We start from the raw sequence: 27,951 nt of genomic DNA on the forward strand, positions 1-27,951 counted from the left end.
TAAGGGACTGTGCCATCTGATTTCAGCTACAACAGAAGCTTTATGTCCAATAAAGCCAGTTTTAAACAAAGACCAAACACTAACTGATATGCATTGAAAACATTTATTTTACAACAGTAGTTTCAGATAGATAATTTAGCAATCTTTATTTTAGTGGATATTCAGACATACAATACATAAATTACCATGCTAAACCATAAAATAAGTCCTTCGGCTTTAACCTTACGTATGTACAGGAGCTCAGTAGTATCAAGTGTAACAATCCACAAAGTTCTGACAGCCACATCTACTTACATACAATTCAAATTATGGTCCTTTAGTAACATAACAAAATATATGTCTATATATATAATTGCTTTTCAGATGCATTTATACTTGGGTTGTTTTTTTTTTTTTTCACAAATCATTTTCCCCACACCTAGAACTGAAATAAAACTCGAAAGCAAAACTTGTTCCTGTCACTATTAATTTGTTTCAGAGCCTGTCTTGTAAGAACCCTGTCCTCCCTACAGTTTTGGGATGTAAATGTAAAAGATCATGTAACATCCATTTCCCTTACCTAGTCTCTTCCCCAAAGTTGGGGCATTGGATAAAAAGGAGATGGAAGAACCAGGGTTATCTGGACATCCCACCCAAATCACAAAGAAATGCCATGTGCTTTTATTAAGGTGACAAGTTAAATGATTCATGGACTGCGCCAAGAAAAACTGGTTTTTATATTTGAGGTAAGGGAGAAAGAGGAATAATTGGGGGAAGGGAAGCCCTCTAATCTCCCCTATACTTCATATCTTCTGGACCCAGACAGCAATTCACTTATAACTCAAATGTGCTTTGTGCGTGAATGTGTTCACATCAGGAGAGGAACCTCCAAGGCCTTGAAGCTATTTTGTGCTCCTGACCAAAAGAATGGTGTCAAAAGTGATAATTATTAGTATTGTGCCCAATGCAACTCATTTCCAGTTCTTAAAAGTCTACCAAATACACTCCAAATAGTAGTTTCTCCCTGTAAGCAGAATAAGTGGCTAGACTATATAGTGAAAAAGATGGACCTGAGCATCTCCTGTCCTGGGATGCATCTATTCTAATACTAGGAAGCCCAAGCAATCTACATGTAAACTAACAGCAGGGGCTCTCCAGTCTGACATGGATTTCTCTCACTCAAACATTCTATTTACACAACAGGATTGACACGTGTATAGCTGTTTCACAGAAATCTAATTTTTCTTCTTTTCTTGAAGTTAGAATAAACAGTCTAAGGACACTGTCCTAGCTTCCATTTGTCAAATCAAAAGTTTGAAGAAGTCATGTTAGAATCAAATTTCATTGTTGCTTCGCTACTTAACAGCAACAGTACTGACATGCCTGTTGTATAAACATATACATATACACATATGTACATACATGACAAAGATACACAATATCACAATCTCACTTACAGCATGTGATTTTGAGTCTTGCTTTTTCAAAGACATGAAAATGTATTCATTTCTTGCAAGTACCACAGGACCCTGAATTGCAATTAAGGAGTTTCTGTGTTTTGCGTTCATAGTTCTCAATGTTAGAAGTTGAATAAAAATAATTTTTTATGTCCAGCCTCTCAACTCCATCATTCTAGGAGCTCCCTGCACTTACCATCCAGAATTCTTGTTCAGTTTGAATTGTCAGGGCAGCTAGGCGACACAGTGGACAGAGCCCTGACCCTGGAGTCGGGAGGACCTGAGTTCAAATCCCATCTCAGACACTTACTAGTTGTGTGACCCTGGGCAAATCACTTAACCCTGACTGCCTCAAAAACAAACAAACAAAAAAGTTTGAATTGTCCCCATTTAAATGAAACCTTACGCTTAGAAATTTTGGTCCAAGGGAGGTTAAGAGGGTTTAAAGCTGGATGTAAAACATCAAATGAAGCCACTGTTGAGCACAAAACCACAAGGAAAGACAACTCAATCTACAATGAAAGCAACACATCTTCAGATAAATGACATAGGAGAGAAGCACCTTTCATTCTAAGTATTACCCTTCATCCTGTAAGCAGGTCAATTTGATTTCCCCTCTCAGTATTAAGCATAAATCCTAGTCACACAGTTGGTGGCACATTGATCTTTTATTTTTAAGTGATTTTACATTTTCTAACATAAAAGTTTATTAAAAATTGAGCTGGATTGACTATAGACAAATATAGTTCAACTTCTTGAGCACAGAATACCCTCTCTTCTTTAGGGACTGAAATGCTAGGAAAGCTTTTTATCCTTTCCACATTTTTGTTTCAATGGGTGGCATGCCCTTTCAGAACTGAGGCAACAATGTTCAGTTCCCTTTCCCAAGTCTGAAAGATATGTGGGTTTCATGAGGCTTCTGAGCAAATTTTAGTGAAGCTCTGAAAGGCTAGGGTCCTAGTCAGGTTTCAAGCCTCACAAAGAGTCTAAATTGTAGGAAGCCCAAATACACAAAAGCAATGCCTCTGGGTAAAAAGAGTTCAATCTTAGAAAAGCAAGGAAAAACAGTCAGATGGGTTTTGCAATAAGATATGATTATTGATAAAAGTTGTCTTTAAGGGAAAATATGTTTTATTACCATCATTAAACTTCTATGTATTTCCAAGGCTTCAATCTGCTCTCTGGCCAGGTAACTGATTTTGTTCTAGTGGGGCCTACTTTGTACTGCTAGATGTATTCATCTGATTTCAGAGAGTTTAAGAAAAATTAAATAACACAATGAACGCAAATATCTGAAACATTTTATAAACATTACAAAGCTCAAAAGTAAGACTGCAAATGGGTTAAAAAAATTCCTGTGCAGAAATAGAAAACATGATCATTGTTATCAAGATGTTCACAAATCTTATAAATGGAGAATCTGACATTTTGCTATGTATCATATCAAAACAAAATACAAACAAAAACCAAACTCTAAAATATTGTTTTTATCAGATGCAAAAGTCATTTAGTTTACTTTCTGAACAATTTTCTTCAAGGTTTTCCTAAAAGCAATGTGATTACTGCTGTAAAAGGAATGAGACTAATATCAGGTGCATCAACTTCAGCACTCTTTATATAAGAAAAGTGGTCTTTCACCTTGTACTATTTATGAGATGATAGAATTAGAGAAAATAATTTAAAAAAATTAAATACTATTACTTTAGGGATATCCTATGAGCAAATTATCTCAAAAATTTCGTGTGTGTGTGTATGGAGGGAGAGAGAGGTCAAATTTGCATCTTCTCAGATCTGACTTCATCCCTGTTGACTTTTACCATAAAGGGGTAGATAATGGGAAGATATAGTTTTTAAAATTTCATAAAGATATACCCAAACCTGAGGAAGCACCTAGGTAACTGTGACTAAGAAGGAAACTTTTTAAAAATAAAGAAGTGAGAACCCAAAAGTGATACTGGAGAGATGTACACAAAAATATTGGCTCCAAGGTCAAAGTTTCAGGATTTCGAACCAAATATTCAGCAAGTCTAATAGGCTCCTCCTCATTCAATATCCCAGTCTCCATCCCAGAACATCACTCCATCCATGATGATTCTGAGCTCAGGGATGCTGGGAGAATCTTGGCACACAATGTTGAAGTGTGGAAGCCATTGTTTCCTTAAAATCTTTTGCAAGGAAAAAAAAATTTGGCCAGATATTTCTTCAGACATGCCTCCAACCCTGGGAAAAATTTTGTATTTTTAAGCAATATTCATACACTGAACATAAATCTGGCAAACTACTCACACTTTGACACACATAGATAAGAAGCTTTTGAGTCTTCTACAGCCCTCTTAGGGCTATTAAGAATATTGGGGGAGAGAAGAAAGTATTTAGAAATGAAAGTATACAAACAAAAGATACCAATAACATTTTAAAAAGGATAACATTAGTTTACTAAATCCAGACCCATGGATCTAGAAACACAGGTTACCAGATAAGTCTCCTTATTATGAACTACAATGGTTCAGTTTCCAATAGGCAGAAAGGCTTGAGAGAAGGAGGAAGCCATTCTGGAGCATATTCCAAGTTGTTAGTAATATTTTTAAACAAAATAAACGAAAAGTGCTTTCTCCTCATTACTGCCAATCCCTGGGCTCAAAGAAATCCACTTCCTTTGTAGTGCTAGCACCATCATCACTTAAAACGGGGCAGTTTCCTACTATGAACTTTGTTTTTGGCAGTTCTGGAAGAAAATCACTTCTAAAGCATTCTATTTGAAAACACAAATTTAAAACCATACATACTTGTTACCAACTTGGATTTCAAGCTCAATTATAATTTTAACGGCACAGATCACTTTGTTGTCCCATTATGCTCCTTTATTTTCAGAGTGCATGAAATATGAAGCTATCAAAATGGAATTTCCAACTCTTGTAACAGAGATTTAGGGTTTGAAAAAAGGTGAAATGTAATTCATGATTAGAATATAGATTCATTCAAGCATTATTCCTCTTTCAGTGTCAACGGAATTATCTATGACCATTTAATGCTGCCCACAAAGCTAGATGTCATATATTTCTCCTGCTACTTTCAATTGCTTCCCTTAGGGAGTAATGTCAGTGGAGTTATTAACAGGCAACAACCATGTTCTGCAAACCAGTTCCAAATACAGTATCGGTCAGGTTTATACACCCTTAGAAGAAAGTCTGTGCCTCTTACCAGCTATTGTTACTTTTAAATGCAAGGTTGGAGCTTTTTATTAGGCCTCTCTCCTAATAAGGAAGGAAAATTTAGAGAGAAATATGGGGGCAAGCATGAATGGGAAAAATGTCCTGATCAGAATTCTCCTCCTGATAGTGTTGTGACAATCATTACAACATCACGCCACGTATAAAGATTATCATTCAATCTTAGATCTAGTTCCTCAGATCTGCCAAAAGGCCCAGTAAGCTCATGGGTAAAACAAGAGTTGATTTTTGGCAAGTCCTAGTTGAGGAAAAAAAAGTCAGGTTTACCTTGCCCCAAATTCTACATAATGTTGGAGAAAGTTTCAGCTTTATCTATTAAGGACATTAAGAAAGAAAAATGAGAAACCAACAAAGAAACAAAAAAATGCCACCACCCTCCAATTTAAAAAGGCTTCACAGATTCAACAAGGGCAATTACTACAATGGTTCTTTTAAATCAAGCTCCTGGGGAGAAAGGAAGCCCAGGGTTCTCTAATTTAGCACATACCAGGCATGTAACTAAAAAAACTTATTACATTCACTTCACATAGAGAATTCCTTAGATACTTCCTGAAAATGGCATCAATTAAAATGTCTAGTAAGAAGTAGGGATAGGAAATCTACTCCCTACATAAAAGAAAATCCACATGAAAATGTAATAAGATCAATAATTATATGGCATAGTATTATTCATCATATGAAGTTCTTTGTTAATGAAACATTAGGGCCAAACAATTAAGAAACAGGAATTGAGAAGGATAATTTATGATTTTGTTTGTGGGACACCCAATTCTTAGGCCAAAGTAGAAATGAATGTTGTCTATTCTAAATTCTATCAGTCTTGTTTTTAGCTGACAAGGCTTACTGAACAGGCTTTTCTTTAACCTATGAACTCAGCCTAAAGAACAGTTATTTGCTTTATACAGTTTCAAAATGGGAGCAATGACATGATACCTTCACAGATACTCAACATGTTTATGGCAGGGTTAAGTCAAAACAGAGTAAGGGAGAAAGAAAAACAGAATGAAAGCAAAAGGGACAAAGGAAAGGCTAAAGGTTTATGTGATGGGCCTTAGTAAAGAGCACCATTACAACTTATATTGGATACTATAATTTGTCTATTACCATTCTTGATCAAAGAGCTTTTAAGAAAAAATTTAGACTGACTTGGCAGACCTACCAACTAGTCTCTTTAGAAATCTAATATCACTTGAACAGAGGCAAAGTTAGGCTAGGGTAACTTTCCAGGTGATTATTTGCCAATACTACAATTTATAATGTCTTTGAAGGGGTCTCCTATATCAAGTCTTACAGAAGAAATTCTGTGTGCCTTCAACACTAGAATCTAAATCAGAAAAAGACTGGTTACTTTAAATTAATTGCTGAAGAGGTTCTCAGATGGGAATGATGACTGGAGGAATGTCAAACAAGAGGCAAGAAAGAGGGGGCAAGGGAGAACAAATTTGAAACAGAGTAAAAGAATGCAAGGTAATGAATACAGCGTGCATCTAACTCCAGGGTACGTGCTTGGAAGCTGAGAGTTATTCTGACAGTTATTTCCTCTACTGCCCTGTCCTACCTATCCTCATAATACCTACTGAGGTGGGGAGGTAGGAGGAAGCAACCATTGCAACCCAAACACCCTGAATCTTCCTTAGTATGGGATCTGTTACATGCAAATAAAAGTAAGAAAAACATGACAATGATTAATTACACTGTAGAGTAACTGCTGGGATAACAGAAGAACCTTAAAGTAAATTTTAGATAAGAAAACCAGTTTTAAACACTGTGCAAACATGATTTGGTTTCAATATAAAAAAGGAAATCTTTTTCATTTCCACAATAAATTTACCTGAGGAGGAAAAAAACTCACAATGATGTACGTAAACAACGCTGAAGAGATCAGGTACAAACTATATACCACATAAACACAGGGATTATGTTTTCTGAAGAGTCATTTTCATATTTCCAAATTCCTTTATAATCAAAGAATCTGGAAGGGACCTTAGAGGTCATGTAATCTAACCTCCTTATTTTACTGATAAGCAAACTAGGGCTCAGAGGTTTAGTGACTTGCCCAAGGTCATATAGAGGAGTAAGAGAGTTGGGACCAAAACAAAGGTATCTGGGCAAGGAGCTGTTCATCATTTCTGGGGCTTAAGAAAAAAGGGAAGTGTCAAAGAGTAAGCCAGTACACGAAGGTCAAAAACTAATAAGGGAGGATAAAATTCCTATCTGGAAGTATCCTTCCATTTTGTCCTAAGTCATACACTGGCTTTAACACAGGTACCAGGGAATGTGAACAAGTACTCTTGGTTGAGAATGATGAATTCCCCCTCCTATTTTTTTAAAGGTCCTCAGAGCTAAATTGTATGGAAGCAAAAGTGGCTTCAGAGCAATTCGCACTTAAATTTGTGGGTTGAAAAATATATTTAGGCTGGTACCACTGCTTAGAGTGCAGATTGCTCCCAATATTCACTTAATTCAGTAACTCCTCGATACATTTACAACACAGACATACGTAAAACATAACCCCATACATGCGATTAAAAAATAAAGAAGAAAGGAAGACCGTAGCTAAACTGCTTTAAATACTGCATGCTACAGCACTTCATGTATCATCAAGATACGACACTGAAGGTGACAGAAAAGGCGGAAGGGATTACAAAATATTCTTGGCAGGTCAGTGTCTGCCCTTTCCCTGTGGCAGGAGTTGTTCCCTCCCCGATCTCTATTTCTACTGTTCATGATTCTAATGTTGATTGGCCAGGTACTGATTTATCCATTCTAATTACAGTGTTTTCTTAACTTAGTTAAATCCATCAGTATGGTAGCTGGGGTGGGAGTCAGTTGTGAGCTGGGTGGTCTCTGTGGCTGATGCTGGTTGTATCACAATAGGTGTGTCTGTAGCCTCTGAAAAAGGGGAAAACACACATACTTTATTGCACTAAGAGAACAAAGGTACATACATATAGCTTTTGTTATATGTCAACTAAATTCCTAACCAGAAACACTCCATTCCCTTTATTAGGAAATGGAATAGAATGATCATTTTAACAAGTTACTATGACATATCATAGTAACATTGTTGCTCTGAGACCAAAAAAACTGTCAATTGTCCCCACCCCAATACACTTTTTTAAATTTCTTGAGATTTTTTTAGCTACCCATTACTGAAGTCCACCTTCTCCGTCCCTCCCAACCACCACCAGTCTCCAAATTTTCAACCCCACAATTCTACTATTACTACAGAGTCAATGGGTGGGAGACAATTATGTAAATCTGGTCATTCTTGTTTCTATTTTTACCTCAAATTTCCATGTTCACACCTCAAACGTCCCAGCTTCCACCAAAAACACTCCAAGCACAGTATCAATGCCCTCCTGTTTGACAAGATAGTTCAACACTGGTTCAGGGATCATTCTAGCTATTACCCACGCACACACTGGAGGCTGTATCTATTTCATGGGCTGTTAAGTGTTAGAGACACTTACCCCTCTCATCAGACTGTAACTGTGCCTCCAAGTCCTCTGGGGAGACGTAGTATTCTTGGTCATCACCTTCAGGAGGTTTAGGTTTACACTTTCCACAGCAGCAGTTAAAGCAGCAGCACAGACAGCAGCAACAGTAGCATGCAGTAATGATCCCACAAAATAAAAATAGGGCCTAGGTAAAAGGAAGAGATTGTGAGTTGTTTCAGTTATCAGATTTAACATATATTCCCATCTCACAAGAGACAAGAGTTTAATGTACTTGAAAAAAATGGCATTTAAGATATAAGACAATCATAAAGATAGGACAAAAATGGAAAAATCACCCATGATACCATTACTGCACGGTAACTCTCAAGTTATTATAAAAAATGATAAAAAGAATCCCAAAGACAAGACAAGAAATTAAAACAAAGCTCATATCAAAATGAGAGTAACTGCTGATGTCTGACTCAAAATTCACTCATAATATACCAAAAAAAAATATTTCCTTCAAGAATGACAGTGCCCAGCACAATGACTGTTTAGTTTTGGGTGACAAAATGGTGACTCAGTTTTATACTGGGAAAAACTCAAGTCTCGCTGAAGGAAAGGCTATCAGACTAACAGTTAATTTCATTCAGCAGCACAGAGGACAACCCATCCATGCCATCTCATTTTGTGGATTTTCCGTGTTGTCCCAGAAATCCTCCTCAGAAAACAAGGCCAATATGCTGAAGACCTTTCTTAAGGTCTTTTTCAACATTTTGTATATATTAGCAGAGCACTTAAGCTGTACATTTGATCCTCATTTTTCCAACTTGACATCACTCACGTCACTCCTTGAATGTAGCTACCAGTGCAATGATGCTCGAGTGTATGGCCACTATGTCTATTCATTGCCCTTTGGTTTATCAGTAACTTAAAAACAGTGATGTTTCCAAAGAGTTGGTGTCATAGAGCACGACTATGAGAACATTTATGCTAAAGATGGATATTTGCACTGGGATGCAGCCTGGGACTGTAAAAATATAATGGCATTTCCCCAAAGCAATTTTTTTCCACCAATTCAATTCTGTTAATTAATTCATTTGTCCATTTGCAATGCCTAAACAACTGCAATAAACTCCTATTAAGCCTGCCTGTTCCAAGTCTCTCTCCTCACTGCAATCCATTCTTTATACATCTGTCAAATTATTTTTTCCTAAAGTGCAAATCTAACCATGTTTTTCCCTCCACCCAATAATCTTCAGTGGCTCCCTATTATATCCAGAATTAAATATAAAACCAATTTTTAAAAGGACATTTAAAACCCTTTACAACCTGGCCTCAACCTACATTTTCAGTCTTATTCCATGTTATTCTCATAAACAATGTGATCCAGTCATACTGACCTTCTTACAGTTCCTCATATATAGCATTTCATCTCTCAACACCATGCTTTTGCACTGGCTGTTCTCTATGCCTGGAATGTACTTACTTTATCCCTCAGAATCCTAAGTTTCTTTCAAAGACCAACTCAAATACCATCTTCTATATGAGAGCTATCTTGATCCCTCAAGTTGCCTTTCCCTCAGAATGTATCGTGTATATACCTTGTGTTTATTTATATATGTACATATCTTCCCCCTCTGAGGACAGAGATGGTTTTCATTTTTGTGTCTGTATTCATAGTGCCTGGCATAGTACCTGGAACGTAGCAGATACTTAATAAATGCTTGCTAATTGATGTACTGATCTACTAACTCACTGGGCTAGCCATCCTAATGCATGTCACTGTCTTGAACAGTAAGTGACAAGGAATTTTATAGGATCTCAAAACATACACTTGACTTTTCTTGTTGGGAAAGAGCCTTTAAGGCTAGGTCTTGCTCTAGTGAGCCAAATACTTACTTCTTCTTTTGCAATCAACCAATACATTGTAGGATCTTGTATTTATTTGCTGCATCATTTACTTGTGGCTGAAAAGATGTAATATGTTGTAGAGAATAATATGCAAAAGCCATTCTGTTTCTCTCTTATTATACTGTGAATGTATCATATACATCACTGTCATAAAGATGAAAAGAAGGCATATTGGTCTGTATCTATTGACATATGCGCTTAAAGAATACATCTAGGTGGAGATATTGAACAGGCAGTTGGAGATGTGGGACCAGAGCTCAGAAAAGAAATTAAGGCTGTGCAGGTTTGGGTATCAATAGAATAGAGATTATAGCTGAAATCCATGGAAGCTTGTAAGATCACCAAGAAAGTATAAAGGGAGAAAAAAAGGCCCAGGACAGGGCCCTGAGATACATATTCATGGATAGGGATAAATATCAATCATGAACCTGAAAAGCAGATGAAGAAAGACTGGTACGACAAGTAGGAAGAGAATCCTAACAAAGCAGTATTATGATGACTGAGGGAGCAGGAGGAAAGTGGTAGGCTAAACTGCAGAGGCTTCATGAAGGATGAAGACAGAGAAAAGGCAATAAAGAGACTATTGATGACCTTGGAGAGAACAACTTTAGTTGAGTGTAGGAAAGTCAGACTGCAAGGTGCTGAGAAATGGGTGGGAAGTGAAAGAGTAGAGAGTTAATGAGGGCAGATAGCTTTTTCGAGAAGTTTGGCTGTAAAAGAGAAATAGCTATTGAGTAATAGCTTGGGGGAATGGTAGTACATTCTTCCTGAGGATGGAGGCAAGTGGGTATATTTGGAGGCATCAGGGATAGAACCAGAGGATAAGGAGAAGCTGTAAATTAGAGAAGTGATGACTGAAAGAGCACATTCCTGGAGGATACAGGAAGGTTTGGGATTAAGGGAACATACTGGGGGAGAGGGAGGAGAGAAGAGTTGGTGTGAGAAAGAAGGGACACTTCATCTTCTCCCTGGAGGAGAAAATGGGAGATGATACTGAGGTGATCAGAAGTGGGGAGAAAGAGCTGATAATGGAGAGCCTTAAATTTTTCAGTCAGATGAGGTTTTGCTGGCAGGACAGCAGAGGGTAAGGTAGGCAGATTGAATAAAAAGAAGAGTAAGTTTAAAAACGCTTTTGAGTAGAGTATATAGCACACAGTAAGTAGTAAGGACCCATGTGAGAATGGTAACAAAAATGCGGTGGATTTCCATCCCCATGACTTTATAACTTCTTTTAGTAGTATTCAGCAACATATGAACAGCAGCAGAGAAGATGGATAATAGGAAAAAGGCAAGGCTGAGGTATAGAAAGGGCTAAGTGATGAGAGGACAAGGGAATAAACAATTAAAGAACAATGAAAAACTGAGCTAGTTAAATGAATTGTTCAAGACTTTGCAGGGTGGAAAGTGAGTCTGGAGCAGGAGTCAGTCAAAAGGAAAGCTAAATGAGGAGTTTGGGGTTAGATGGCTTCTAAGGTCCCTTTCCTTAAATCTGCAAATCTGTGATGTTACGATAGCAGATTATGGCTAGACAACAGAAATTTCCATAGATTGCAATGGTGCAACACATGTGAGTGACTAAAAAAGCAAGGGTATCACCATCACAGTGTAAGCACAAAGTATAAGGATAAAGAAAGGCACTGTGGAAGAGTCTTGAAAGGAATTCTAAGAAGCAAAAACAAGAAGGGAAGGCATTCCAAGCATGGGGGATAGGAAGTGATAGATCTGACGTGGGTACCAAGAAGGAATCTATTATAGTGTCAGGCAAGAGGTAATGGTAGCCTGAATTACGGCAAGGTCTATGTGAGTAGAAAGAAGGAGATAGGTGGAAGAAATGCTATGGAGGTGGAAATGATAAGACTTGACATCCAGCTGTACATAAGAGTGAAAGAAAAAAAAGTTAAGGATTGAGTTGAAAACTCAGACCACTGAAAGTAGTGATGATAGTATATTATGACAGAAATAAGTATTGTAAAGTCATAGAGTTTGAATTGAAATGGACCTATAGAGGTCACCGGAGGCAGGAGGATGGGTGGCTTTAGGGGGAAAGACAATGAGTTTTGTTTTGGATGTGCTGACTTTGTGATTCGACAATGGAGCCCAGGAGAGGGAAGTGGACTGGATGTACAGAACTGAAAGTGTCCTGCATAGAGAGGAAAACTGAACTGATAGGAATTGATAAGATCATCAAAAGTGGAATGTAGAGAAGAAAAGGGTTGTTACGACTGTTTTACTTTGGTTAATTTTTGGAGGAAAGAGTGATAATCAAATTCCACTTCTTTTTCTATTTCCAGTTTTCAGTCTGTATGGACAGTCAATTGCATTTTTGAAAGGCAGAATGACATAGTGGAAGTGGGACTGGGAGGCATCTTAATTTGCATCTTGCATTGCAAACTTTCTAGCTACATGACCATGGATGGGCAAGTCATTTAATCTCACTGAGACTGAATTTACCCAGATATAAAATAGGGATAACCATCTGTGATAGGATGTGAAGATCAAATAAGATCACCTAAGAAAAGCATTTTGCAAATTTTAAAGTACCAAAAGTGGCGGTTGCTATCATTAATATGGTTGCTCTCCAGGACCTTCTGATTCTCATCTGAAAAAAGGTATTCATGATACAAAGGTGTAAGATTTCTGAATAATCTATAGATCTTAGGTCTCCTTCCTTTAACAAAACTGAGACTTGTTTTTAAAACTATTTTCACCATTTTTCCTTGTGTCTACCTTGGCATTAAAGTTACTGAGTATCAAAATGCTGATCTGGTTTAAAGGATCTTGTCAAAGTTCTTCACAGAAATTCTCTAGGCCTTTATCCTTCATAAGAGATGAGCCTCTAAACTAAAATTACTTCCATTTTGGTTTTTGTTTATGTTTACCATGAACACCAAAAAAATGACCAACTACTCCATAAAATTTTGCTTCTTATTGTCTTCAGATACACAAAGAAACCAACTTTGTCAATTCTTTTGTCCCTCCAAAGAGGATATCTGAACCATGCTTCCATTTAGCAGTAACTTCCTTTGAAAAGGCCTCTAATTTCTTTTATGATGAGAATATCTATCTTAGGATGATAGTTTCTTGGCTAAAAGAGACTTTAGAAGTCATTTGGCCCAATCCTTTATTATAGAGATTAACAGAGGTTCAAAGAAATTAGATTTGCCTGAGGTCACCAAGGCAACAAGGACTAGCTGGGATTTGACTTCAAATCCAGCACTCCTGAGATAGTGTAGCTGGTCACTGGACAAAGAGTTAATATTTAGGATAGTTACAGTTGTTTTGGGGGTTTTTTTTTTAGGGGGAGGGGATTGGTTCCTTTATTTTGAAATATTTAAGAAATATATTGTTTTGAGATCACTCTCAATACTAATAAATCCCTCTCTCCTACCCAAAGAGCCATCCTTTAGTAACAAAAATAGGAAATAAAATATAAAAACAATCAGTAAAACTAACCAAAGCATCAACTGAATCTGACAATAGATGCAATATTCCACACATATGGTCTCCCAGTCAATGAAAATACTCAAGCTTGGGCCCAAAGAAGACATTTGAAAATGCACTTCTCTCCTCTCTCTGCAGAGGTGAAGGATATTGCATGCCTGGAAGCAGTTAACGTGTTGGTTAGTTTTGCTCGAAAGTTTTTTCCTTCCCTCTTTCATTCTTTGTTATAAGGAATGATTTTCTGAATGAGGGCAGGAATAAACTGGAAAAGAGAAGAGATATAAAATCAAAAAATGTCAATAAACATTTTGAAAGGATGATATAGCGTTCTGTTTCCTTTTCTCTGATCTTCCATTTACATTTGAGTGCAATTTTTATACTGTTTAAATAACTGTTTATAAAATTTTTGCAATCCAATGTTTTTGAACTAGCTATTACAACAAAACACAACACTGCATAACTCTTAGAAATCTTAGAAAAACTCAAACAACACCCTGAACAGAAGAGTCTCTGATACTTTTAAAGGAGGCATTTTCCGCTCACCTTTGCCCACCAGCTGGATAGCACAAAATAGGTATTCACGTTCTCCTCCCCAAACTGCTCAGCTACATAAAGGCCCAAAGAACCATACTTGTCATATATGTTTCGTTTTGTGGCATCAGTCAATATTGCATGTGCGTTGTTGATCTCTTTAAACTTGTCTGCAGCTTCTGGGTTATCTGGATTCTTGTCAGGATGGTATTTCAATGCAAGTTTCCTGCAAACAAAAAGATTTTTGTCCATTTAAATTTAGTTCCTTGCTCTTTCACTTTTCAATTCATCCATGTGGCACAATAGTCAATACAGGAAAAACTTTTTCATTTTATGGTCTCATCCATTTGCATCTGTACTTCTATTCTTAGAGAAGAAAAACAATTGGGACATAGAAACCTTCCTATAATGACAAATCTAAGCATGCTCAAGATCAGCTGCATGTTTACCTTGTTGTATATACTTTGTTTCACTTATATAAAATTTACTTATAACAACAATGCCAAAAAACGTCTGTGTTACCAAATACTGGGAGACTTCTCTAAGAAACCTACAAAGCCTACTACTGACCTCTAGTGTTCCATTTAATTTACTGAATATTAAAAAAAACAACCAAACCTACAAAAACTTTTTACATCATGCAATTTATATTTGCTTGCCACTGACTATTCTAACACTTCAGAGAATACTACAATGGCTATTTATGTGGCGAGTTCAAATGTTTTAAAGAATCTTCCCATAAGGGTTCCCAAGGAAGTTGGGAGTGGTTGAGATAAATAAAATGTATAAAATAAAATGTATAAAAACAAGTGACACAGATCAATAGTTTGGTGGTCAATCAGTACATACATCCTCACAGACAGACGAGTTATGTATTTTTTACTTACCAGGGATGAAAAAAGAAGTCCTATTTTCTGCTTCTACTACTATGGCTATGAGTACTACTATCACCTAATCAGCAGTGAGATTATTTATTTTCCACTGAAAAGAACTGAGTGAAAACAAAATTTTCATAAATAAAATATATGAAAAAAGAGGCTGCATGAAAGAATATATTTTTTAAAAGAAGGCTACTAAAATGGCCATGCTGTTAAAAGTATAGATGGAATATTTTTTTCAAGTTTTTTTTCAATGTTTTACTGATACTCTTTTTTAAAAAGAGCACTGACACTTCCCAAGTAACTCTTCCTGTTGTCCCTCCCCTGAAACAAGTAAGTACAGTTAAAAAAATCAAAATACTGGTCATGTTTGAAAATGTAAGTGTCCATGTTCCTCTTCTCCAAGCACTGTATATATCACAAAGGCTAAAAGGAAGGTCTCTAAATATATTCACACTTTTCTTTCTAAAGTATTGCTTCAGAAATCAATAGTTTTGCCATTTGATAAGGAGCAAAATTCTGCAAGGTACTACTTTCCCCTTAAGAAAATGTAAGAACATAAATTTTAAATATACTAGGAAATAAATACTTTTATAACTGGAAATACAAAATCAAAATAAGTGTGTCACTTTTAAGTTACAAATTGTTTTTTAAAGAAAACTTCATCATCTGAAGAAAGAGCCTTTTCCTATAAATATTGTAACTGACTAAATCTAGACCTAAACATAATGATCAGCATTATATGGACATCTATGTGAATTTCCAAAAGCTAAAATGTTCTTACCTATATGATTTTTTTATATCATCTGAGGTTGCATTCTTGTCCAACCCAAGAACATGGTACAATGATTCTCCAGAGGTAGAAAGTGAACGCTGTCTCTGGTCTGCCATTTTATGCTAATCTGCAAAACATTTTTTAAAAAATACAACACTATGAAATCATCCAAGTCATTTGAAAGAGTGTAAGAGAGTCATGTCCAAAGCTCACTTTTAAGATTAAAATTCCAACTACTGCAAAAAGTTGGTAGAAATGGGTTTTCTCCTATGATAACAAAAATAATATGAAGTCTAGATATCAAACTACAAACACTCAGCATTAAAGCTGATTATTTTGCAGTTCCCTCTTTTTCATAAGAAACTTGTATTTACTCTGGTATATCTAAAATTTTAAGAAATCATAAGTTACTTGAATCTAATATTTGAGATAAGAATACAACATACAGTAAAATTAGTTTGTATCTGTTTAACTCTTTGGATGGCACAAAATTCTCATAGCCCTGAACTTAAATTAAGCTTTAGATAGGCTAAGAGTAGTAAAGTGATGTACATTTATTTCCTTACGTCAGAAAGACCCAAGTTCAACCCAGGCCTTCAGACACTTAATAGCTGTCTGACCTTGGGCAAGTCACTTTACCTCTGTATGCCTCAGTTCCTCAGCTGTAAAGTGCTTTGCAACTGCAAACACACACACACACACACACGTATATATGCATATGTGCCAGTTGTTATTATTACCATTATTTCAGTCAATGAATTATTGATGCACTGAGAGGTTAACTGCCTTGCTCAGGGTCATACAGCCAGTGTGTATATGTCAGTAGTAAGGCATGAAGCCAGGTTTTCAGGACTCTCAGGCAAGTTCTTTATTCACTATTGCTTTAAAAACAAAATGGTCTTTGTTCCTAAGGAAAAAAATGACTAAATTACAAATTCATGGTACATAACCTTAACCTGGATCTTTTCCCATTGAATATTTTTTTCTATTCTACACTCACTGATTACTACCCTCTTACTTGTCATATTACTTGTGCCTAATCCCTGCTCAAACCCCTAACCATACCTCGCCCCCTAAACACTTAGAAAAGATTACCTAACCTCCTATTTAATAAGAGATTAAGGCCCCAGACAGGAAGTTCTTCAATTTCCTTTCTCCAAACTTAGTAGCATCATGGACTTATTCTTTTCTGTTTCAAAAGAGAAGTATGCTTATTCATGCTTAGGTTAATTAACCCTTGCTTCTCTGTTTCTGATCCATTCTCTTCCCTCCTCTAAAAAGCTTCATCAAGTATCTCTATTGTCCCCTCTACTAGCATCTGTCTTTCCATCTAGGAATGCCTTTAAACAAAAAAGATTCATTTAGTCCTTCTAAACTGCAGTCACATTACTGATTCCAACCTAACAAGCATTTAGTAAGCATCAACTACATTCAAGGAAGTGTGTTAACCCTGGGAGATACCAAAGACAAAATTAAAAATACTTCTTGCCCCCCAAAATAGGGGGTGGTGGCTTACATTCTTTCTTATATTTCTTACCAACTGGCTGCCATCTTCATCATTTGAATGAAATTCGTAGCCACTTTCCTTGACCCCCTCTCACTATATTAGGAATCTGTCATATCCCGAGCCACCTTTTCCTCTAAAGTTTCTTATGAATTTCAATATACTATAACTATTCTTTAGCTCCTCTACACCTCCCCCACCCCACCCTAAATCTTACCAATGACTAAACTGCCAAATTCAAAGGCAATTGAATTGGTTGGTCCTCATTCTCCCCTTACCTTGCCAGAACATTTAACATGGTTGAATTACTCACCCTTTTGAGATATGCTTCTTCCTCAACTTCACTTTCCTTGTACTTATCCAACCTTTCAAACCACAACTGCTCTGGTTCCTCTTCCTGATTCTTTAAATTGGATGTTTTCCAAGGTTCTGTCCTCTGTCTTCTCTTTCTATATTCTCTCCCTGAGTGATATCATTTATGCCCACAGCATCACCTTTTTTAGCAGGTAAACTCAGATTCTGCACCTCCAAATGCCTATACAAACAAGCTCTGCCTGATAGCATCTCAAATCCAACATGTCAGAAAATCATTCATAACATCTTCCCAAAAAACTTTTTGCTCCATTTTTTGATTTTACTATTTCTGTTAATGAAACAGTACAATCATATCTTTGTCTCATGTTTTGAAACTCTTGTGTCTTTCACTTCTCATGACCAGTTATTAAATCCTATTTGAGGCAGCTAAATGGCACAGTGGATAGAGTACTGAACCTAGAGTCAGGAAGACTCACTTTTCTGAGTTCAAATCTGGCCTCAGACAATAGTTGTGTGACTCTGGGAAAGTTGTTTAACCTTGTTTGTCTCAGTTGCCTCATCTCTGAAATGAGCTGGAATAGGAAATGGCAAACCACTCCAGTATCTTTTCCAACAAAACCCCCAAAGAGTTCATGAGGAGTCAGACATGACTGAAACAACAACAAAATCCTATAAACACTATTTCTGCATTATCTTTTTGCCATCCTCTATTGTTCCTAATTTCCACTGCCACTACCTCATTGCATTTGGGGGAAACTAAATCTGTTATTTCATTGGTATAGAGTAGTCAGTGTTAATTATGTGCAAGGCACTGTGCTAAATACTAAGGATATCAAGAAAGGGGAAAAAATGGTCTCTGCCCTAAAGGAACTTATCTTCCAATGGGGGAGAAAACATGTAAATAACCATACATCTAAGCTATAGACAGTACAAATAGAAGGTAATTTCAAGGAAGGCAATGGAGTGGGAAATGAGTAAGACTTCCTGTAAAAGCCAGGATCTGACAAGAGTCTTGAAGGCCAATGTCATTGGATCAAAGTATAAGAACAGGAAAGTATGAAGGGAGACAGGTTGTGAAGGACTTTAAATCCCAAACAGGATTATATATTTGGTCCCTGAAGTGACAGGGAGCCACTGAGTTGGTGGGGGTGGGGGGTGGGAGGGCATTTAAACATTGTCAGATCTGTGCTTTAGAAAAATCACTTTAGTAGCTGAGTGGAGGAGGGCTCAGGGTGGGGAAAGGCTTGAGGCAGGGAGACCAATAAAAAGTCTAATGCAATGACTGCACATGTATGATCTATATCAAATAGCTTGCTTTTTCAAGGAGAGGGGATAGGAGGGAGGTAGAGAATCTGGAACTTAACATTTAAAAAAATGAATGTTAAAAATTGTTTTTACATGTAATTGGAAAAAAATAATTTAAAAGTCTAACATAATAGGAATGATGTGAAATAATGACTGTAACAGTTGTGGTGGCTATGTGAGTAGAATGAAGGGCCAGAAATGACAAAGAGCTGGGAACAGAATAGAAATGTGGAGTTAGAGCAAGAAAAGAATTGGGTATAACTCCAAAGTTGTAAGAATGGATGACTAGCAAGGTAGTGATGCTCTCAAAAGAAAAGTATGGAAAAGGAAAAGGTTTAGTGGGAATGACAATGAGTTGTTTTAAACATGTTGATCAGACACTTACAGAACATCTAGTTTGAGATATTCAAAAGACATCAGTGATGTGTGATGGGGAATTTAGGAGAGAAGTTAGGGTTGGGTATATAGAACTTAACTGCAAAAAGATGATAATCAAACCTATATGAGTTAATGAGACCATCAAGAATGATGATATGAAACAGGTGTTAACATTTTTGCATCATGGATCCCTTTGGCAGTCTACTCAAGTCTACAGACCCCTTTTCAGAATGTTTTAAAATTAAAACATAAACAAAACAAACAAAAGAAGCCAATTATATCGAAATACTATTATGTAAGTGTGTCTGTAGAGAGATACATACACACATATTCACAGACTCCAGGTTAAGAACCTCTGGTAGAGAGAGAAAAGAGGGTCAAGAAAAAAGCCTCAGATACAGAATTAGATAAAGATTCAGCAAAGGAGGCTGAGAGGGGAGAATCAGATAGGAGAACCAGAAGTGAGTAGCAGCATGAAAACCTAGAGAAATGAGAATATCTAGGAGAAAGTGATCTACAGTGTCACACAGCTAGCATGTCAGAGGTGAGACTGGAAAACAATCTCCTTGTCTCTTAAACTGGCATTCTCAATGCCACTTTCACTTATTATATACATGTCTTCATTACTATCCACTTACCTGGACTATTACAATAGCCTCATAACACGTCTTTTTCCAGATCTATTTTCACCCCTTCTCCAACCTCTCTTGCTATTGGACTAATCTTCATGCACAGACCTCGTTATTTCACTATTCTGCTCAAAGTCCTTCAATGGCTTCCTATAGCTTAAATAAAATCAGAACTTTTTATGGTATTCAATGCTCTCTATAACCTGGTACTACTAAATCTTTCCAGCCTCATCTCATACTACTACTCTTTCATACATTCTATACTCCAGACAAAGTGAATTATTTTCTATTTATTTCTTACACCTGTCTTTTTTCTGTCTTTATTCAATGTTTTCTATGCTTAGAATGTACCTCCCTTCCATGAAGTAGGCTCCCAATTTTCCCTGTTAGAAATGACTGCTCTTTTAGTACCTGTAAGCATTTAATAATTTTAAAAAATCTGCTGAACTTTGAATACTGAATCAACTGTAATCTGAAATGCCTAGGTAATTTTGAAGTCACACTCTTCCTAAACATTGTTGTGGCAAATACTATGTGCTGTTCTGTTACTACATAGTTAATCCTCCGCATAGGTTACATAGTATCCTATGCATCAGCATGCTGTATCCAGGGCTGGTCTGATCAACATCACAAAAGCATTCATTTAATATATTATAAACAAACCTTACTTTGAAGTTGCAATAATGTACTGAAAAGTAATTTAGCCCACTACCCATATAACTGTACTCCTATGGAATGAAATAGTGTTCTAGGAACAAGTAATCTAACATGTTTTTAAAGCCCAAGAAACATTAGGTGAGATACATCTACAGCTGCATTTCTGTTTTGTTACTTCTCTGTACTCAGTTTTCAAAGAATCACACGACTTCAGCGTTCCATGGGATCTCACTGGCAAGAATCTCCACAAGGTATCAGATAAGTCTTCAAACAGACTCTGACTAAAGATTTCCAATGAGAAGGATCTCCTAAGGCAGCCTATTATACTTTGGATGACTAATTATTTTTTCTTACCACTTAATTTCTTAAAAATTTCATTAACTTTGTTGGGAAGTCAACAGCATGCTTCATCATTGGTCCTTCGGAATCACAGATCGTCACTGCACTGATCAGTGTTCTTATACCTTTCAAAGTTGGTTATTTTTAGTGCTGCTGTTCTAGAAATTATTCTCCTGGTTCTACTCATTTCATTTTTCATCAGTTCACATAAGCTTTAAAATTGTTTATTTTTATAATATTGATGTTACTATTACAGTGTAAATTTTTCTTCTGGTTCTGCTCACTTCACTGTGCATTAGTTCATATACATTTTTCCATGTCACTTTGAAATTAACTTTTCCCTCTTTTTTTTTTTTTTAAACACCACACTCACTATCAGCTAACACTGGTTTGGGATTTCTTAGACATCACTATCATGCCTTCCTTCCCTCAGAAACTTATCCCTTAGTTTTCGGTTCTTTACAAAAAGAAAAGCTACTACACATTTTTTGTACACATAGGAGGGCCCTTTCATTCTGCTTTGATCTCTTTGTGGGGTACAAGCCTATATCAGTGGTATAGCGGGGTAGATGCTAATTCTTTAAAAAAAATTTTTTTTATTCAACAAAAATTTACGTTTTTTTCCCTTTCCTCCCTTCCCCACTGAGAAAGTAAAAACAAAACCAAAATTGACCCAAAAAAGGAAAATGACAAATGCTGGAGGCGCTGTGAGAAAGCAGGTACTTTAATGCACTGTTTGTGCAGCTGTGAAATGGTCTAGTCATTCTGGAAAGCAGTTTGGAATTATGTTGTCTAAACAAGTTATTTGTTTCTCTTTTAACTGCATTGGTTTTGTTTGAGCAAATCTTTTTAAAATTTTATGTAATTTAAATTGTCCATTGTACCTTCTGTGAGCTACTCTGTCTCTTGTTTGGTCATGTCCTCTTCTATCCAAAGATTTTAAAAGTAATTTCTTTTCTATATCTAAGTCATGTACTCATTCGGAGTTTATCTTGCTAGCCCTTCTGCACAGACTAAGTCTTTAAGAATTGGTCCATGAACTATGCCCTGAGTGCTATAAAAATGTGCATAACCTGTGACCCAGCAATACCACTTCCAGGAATGTATCCCAAAGAGATCATACAAATGGGAAAAGGACCCACATGTACTTTGTGGTGGCAAAGAATTGGAAACTGAGGGTTTGCCCATCAACTGAGGAATGGCTGAACAAGCTGTGGTATGTGAATATAATGGAATACTATTGTGCTAAAAGAAATGATGAGCAGGCAGACTTCAGAAAAACCTGTAAAGACTTATATGAACTGATGCTGAATGAGGGGAGCAGAACCAGGAGAACACTGTACACAGTTACAGTCACATTGTGCAATGACTAACTTTGATAGACTTGGCTCTTCTCAACAATGCAAGGTTCTAAGACCAAAAGGCTCATGATAGAAAATGCTATCTATATCCAGAGAAAGAATTATGGAGTCTAAATGCAGACTGAAGGATATTATTTGCTCTCTTTTTTGTTTTGTTTCGCTTCTTCTTTCTCATGGTTCATTCCATTGGTTATTCTTTACAACATGACTAATGTGAAAATGTGACTAATACATAATAAAACATTAGTCATAAAATACATGACTAATATGAATGTATATGTAGAGTCTATATCAGATTGCATGACGTCTTGGGGAGGGGAGGAAGGGGGAGAAAATTTAAAACTCAAAAGCTTGTGGAATTGAATGTTGCAAACAATAAACAAACAAACAAATAAATAAATGAAAGACTGTGGGGGTGGGGGAAGGGAAAGAACTGTTCCATGAACTGGATTCCCTTCTCCCCAATCTAACAAGAAAAGGGTAGGCTGCCATCAAAAGCACTATCCATTTGCTCTCTAAAACGGTATATGATCCACTTTTTCTTGGTGGCTAGAACTTGACCAAGAAATTAGACTGGTGAATTTTATCAAAAGCAATTTCAGTGGAGTGGTAAAGATGAAGCCGTCTTGTACCAGGGCAAGAATGAAATTAATCTGAAGAAAATTCAAATTCTTCAAACATTTTTACTAGTAATAATTTTTTTAGAGGAAGGACACACAGAGGTTATCACACACACATAGACAAACATTTTCTAAAAACCTAAATAACATTTTTTCATTTAAAAATTCCTAAGGCAGAACTGTGCTTTTTTAAAACTGTGACATTCACTTAAGTGACAAATTTAAGTATTTTTAATATTTATCTTAAATTTAGCTATTTCAGACTAACTGGTCAAACAGATTGCATCTCTGTGTGTACAATAACTCTTCATTGATTTAGTATTTGATCTCAGACTCCTGTGAACAATTTCACTTATTTAAATGCTAATGTTCAGTGATCTTTTGAGGATGTACATTTAAACCTTGCTTCCACCTCTTAAGTCAAAAGCATCATATAACAGGATCCTTTAAGTCCACTGTTCCCAAAAATACTTATGCAATTCATACTCAGGAATCCATTTTTCCTTTCTCAATGTAAGCTCCTTGAAGGCTAAGATTATTTTTTCATCATAGTACTGAAGGTTACTATAATTATCTCAACAATGTAGAAAAACTGCTGAACATAGAAAATTTTTATCAAAAACTATCTCAAGATCTGGTTATGGCAATTAAATGTTAAAATCCACACCAAAAACCTAAACTAATTTAGACAATTCAGTTATTCATCTCCTCTCACTTCTCAAAAACTCTGGCTTCTGACTTGATCTTTCAACTAAAAATGCTCTCTACAAAGTTACCAATGATCTCATTTGCCAGATCTCTTTCTGACCTCGTTGTTTTTGCCTTCTCTGCATCATTTGATATTAACCACCTTCTCTAGAATATTCTGTTCTTTCTCAGTTTTTATGACTACTCTGAATTCTCTTCTCTCCTCAGTGATTAGCTCCTATGGGTTCAATTATCATGTCTGCTCATGATTCCCAGGATCTAATTATCTACCTGGGCAGCTAAGAAGTCCGGAAGAATGGGCCTGGAGTCAGGAAGACCTGAGTTCAAATCTACACTCAGACAGCTGTATGACACTACGCAAATCATGTTTGCCAGTTTGTCATTTGTAAAATGAACTGGAGAAGGAAATGGCAAACCACTCCAGTATCTTTGCCAATAAAACCCAACAGGGGTCATGAAGATTAAGACATGACTGAATCAACTGAAGAACAACAAATTATTTACCTATAGTCTCTCTCAATTTCCTGCCCAGAATTACTGTTTCTTGGATTTCCCAGTCATTTCAAAGTGAACATGTCCAAAAGACAACCTGTAATCTTTACCAGCTTCCCTTGCCCCTCTTTCTTGCCATCCCCACTAAATATATGCCTGCTAACTGGTTGAAATATTAGGTACTATTTTAAAGTGTTCAAAAAAAACAACTAGAGGTCTGAATAGGGTAATTAATATTAGAAAATCTATTTTTAAAAAATTCTTTGGAAGAATCTGATTTTTAATTTCTTATATACTATGGCTGTACTACTTTTGGGACTTTTTCTCTTTCCTACCATGTCCCCCTCCCCTTCCTCTCTCTCTCCATTTCCTATTTTAGCTTATTTTTTGTGTATTGTCTTTCTTCATTAGACTGTAAGCTCCTTGAAGATATGGGATATTTTTTCATATTTGTATCCCCAGTGTTTTAGCACAGTAAATGGCACATAGTACATGCTTAATAAATGTTTGCTAAATGAATGAGTGATGAATAATGGAAATTTTCAGTACTTTAAGTAGTATCATGGCATAGGAGACGGACAGAGACAGCTGGGCTCAGAATCAGCAAGACCTGGGTTCAAGTTCAGCCTGTGATACAGACTGACTATCTGAGCCTGAACAAATCTCTCAGTGCTCTAGGAAACTTTCTAAGATTGTAAGTTACAGACAACATGCAGACTTGCATTGGTAGAGGGAGTTTCCTCATCTGGAAGTTCCCTATAATAATGAAAGAACTTCACTTTGGTCCTCTTTGAAAACGAAAGACAACAATCATTGTAATGAAATCACCTAGTTTATTTCTTCAGTAATTTACAGGAGATTATTAATTGTGATCTAATAAGAAACAGTTTTTGGTTTATAAACTAACCCTATAGTTTGTTGGTTGACATTGTAATTGAGCAACAACTAACATGAATGTAGTAGAAAACAGGGGTGGGTGGGTGAAGGAAGATGGTATAACTATTTCAATCTATAAAGCACACATGCTGCACCATGTTTCACTATATTAATACCATCCAATTATCTTTTCCTTAAAAAAAATGTTCTTTTATTTTTTGGGAAAAAAAACTATACAAAATAAAGTCCCCCTCAAAATGTTCCCTTTGCCACCATTTTATTCTCAAGAATAAAAATCATAACAAAATGAATGTGGATGAGTTAAAACACAACAGAGTGACAAGTACTTTTTAAAAAGGTAATCACTTTTCTTTAACCAAAAACAAAATGAGAAAAAAAATCTGAAACCAAAACCAGTATAACACACAAAAGACTCAACATAAAGGTTAATAACCATCACTTAGTCAATAATAGTTTTTGGGGGGGAGTTTATGTAATTGTGTGCTAAGCATTATACTAATAATCATGATGGAAATTTACAAAGAAAACAAGAACGTTATTATTCTTGCCTTTCCAGTTTTTTAAAACCATATAAATGAAAAGTGGATTTGAGAATCACAAAGCAACATAAAAAGGTGGTTTTATTTTGATACTTTGCAATACCACTGTCTCAGCCTGTAGCTCCTAAAGTTCTATCCAATAATTTTGAACTTCCTCTATTTCAACACTACGATTGAGAAGTAAGCAGAAAATTAGCAGCAGGTAAACATAAAATCTCAGCCATTCTCAGTCAATGGAACCAAAGCTAATCAATCAAATGCCCATGTCACATGAGCGAAATACATCCAAAGAACAGAAGGATTCTTACAATATGTCTACAAGTCAATTTTCTGAACCACTTCGATGATGGCTTTCTGAATACATTAACCAACTACAAAGAATTCAGTGTCGCATTTAGGAAATGAGGTACTAGGTACCTAGACCAAGATTTACAAAGTCAATTCATTTTAATCCAGTATGTATTAGGTGTCTAGTATGTGAAACACCATTGCAAGGCACTATGCTGGGTTAAGAAGAACAGATGCTATCCCTCAGGAGTTGACCAATCTCCTGGGGAAATATATTATAAAGGGAATGTGATATTTTGACATGAATTAATTTTTCCATTGTGGCATTATTACTAAACAAAAGTGCATTCATTATCTATACTATTTCCTAGATAAAGAAGTGACTCAAGGTAGAATCAACCACAAATACAGTATTAAAAAAGTGGAGAATTCAAGGGGAAAAAAATGAGCATTAAGTAATGCCTTGTAACCCCCGGAGCAACAATAAAAACAATTACCTTCTCAATCATAAAAACAGGTTTAATAGGTTTGAGATTAATTAATTTTTTTCATGAATCTAATAAATGTTTAAACATTGAGCTAAAATGATCTTCAGAAATACTTCAGATCTCTTCTCAATGACATAATTTTTTCTTAACATAAGGAATGAATGCTCATTTCTAATAACTTGAATCTATGATAATTAAGTTTCTGTCTTAATGGCAACTCATCAGAACAATAACACTGGAAAACAGAAGCAGGCTTGATCCAGTTGTGGATATCCTTTTCAGAGCTTTTTACTAAAGTAACTCCCAAAAAATGCATAATTAGAATTCTTTTGGTAAACAATACAAAATACAGAAACTGGGTGGTCTTGTTATATAAAGAATGAATTTTTGGGACCAGGGTTGGGAAGGGAGATATGGGAAATGTAGGTGATGTACATTTTTTGATATCTTTTTACACTGCCAAAATTTCTCCAGTATCTCTCCCCAGACAGCAATTCCACTTAACAAATACTATTTTTAAAGAAAAATAATAATAAAAATACATTAAAAAGGATGGAAATATTTGCAGTGCACCACAAGCATCGACCTCCTGGAAGGTAAGAATCATCTCATCTTTTCTTCGAAGTCTTTTTTGTTCTTTGTAATTTCACAACATTTGTTCTTTCCGTTTAAACTGTTCTTGTTTTCTTGGCTTTCCCTCAATTTATGTAAATCTTTCCACACTTTTCTATATTCATCATATTCATTTCTTATAGCACAGAAAGAATTTATGTGCCATGATTTGTATAACCATTCCCCAACTGATGGACAACTACTTTGTTTCCAATTCTTTGATACCACAAAAAATGCTCCCATTGAAATGTATTTCTTAGCATTTGGAGAGCTTGTCAAAATACTAATTCCTCAGCTTTATACAGTGTAACTAGGCCTAAATTTATGAAAGCTGCCATGAAACTAGCAATAAAATAAGTAACATATTAACATTGCCTTAGCCCTTAGAAAAAGCAGGCTAGACAACTATTCAAGTATTATTCAAACACAAATCTCTAACTGCAACGGTTATTACTCACATTGAACTTTTGAGCAAACTTAGAATAGCAAAACAAACGCTGATAGTTTTCTATAACAATTCTCATTTATCCAAGCCAAATACATAATTTTACAAAAAACTGCTCACATAGATTCAACACATGTAAAAAGTACATTAATATATTCTACAAATGTAGCATACATAGCATACCTTGTTCTCATGATATCAGTTACTGCTTTTTTTCCAGAATAGCATAACAGTATCCAGACTAAAAAATTAATTTATTCATTTCATAATAAAATGGTAGTGATTACATATTTGAAAGGTAACTCATCTACCACATTGGACATAAGAACAAATCTATACAAAATATTGCAGAATGAAATGTTTATTAAATATCTCTCCAGGCTAAAGTTTAAAATAATCCATATTCAATAACAGTAAAACTTCACCTTCAGTTTTTCCTTTAGATATATAGTCCAAAATGTAAAACTAGTCTCACTGGCAAACAACTCAAAGGACTCCTAGTTCTGGATACATACACTGCTGAATGGAAAGCAAGATAAACCATGTAAACCCTTCAGCCAGTGCAGTGAGAACAATGTGATATGTGATATCCAGGTGCAACATTGTGGACACAGTGTACACAGGTGTACAAGATTAACAAAAAAGCATTCAAAATGTAAATGAATAGTGGCAAGAAGAGGCACTGAAAATTATTTATTTGAGAATCTTTTTTTAAATTTAAATTTATTT

At 35.9% G+C, this 27,951-nt stretch overlaps 1 protein-coding gene across 1 annotated transcript; it reads right to left on the bottom strand.

Moving 5' to 3' along the window:
- Positions 1-89: 89 nt before the first annotated feature.
- On the bottom strand, positions 90-27,951 carry DNAJC5 (DnaJ heat shock protein family (Hsp40) member C5). The gene is made up of 5 exons (XM_072633257.1): positions 16,746-27,951; positions 15,655-15,772; positions 14,005-14,218; positions 8,140-8,311; positions 90-7,558 (listed from the first exon to the last, which is right to left on the bottom strand). The coding sequence occupies exons 2-5, from the start codon at positions 15,759-15,761 to the stop codon at positions 7,455-7,457; spliced, it is 597 nt and encodes a 198-aa protein (XP_072489358.1). The 5' UTR covers positions 15,762-15,772; positions 16,746-27,951; the 3' UTR covers positions 90-7,454.

This window comes from Notamacropus eugenii, chromosome 1, assembly GCF_028372415.1.
Source record: "Notamacropus eugenii isolate mMacEug1 chromosome 1, mMacEug1.pri_v2, whole genome shotgun sequence".
Classification (NCBI taxonomy): domain Eukaryota; kingdom Metazoa; phylum Chordata; class Mammalia; order Diprotodontia; family Macropodidae; genus Notamacropus; species Notamacropus eugenii.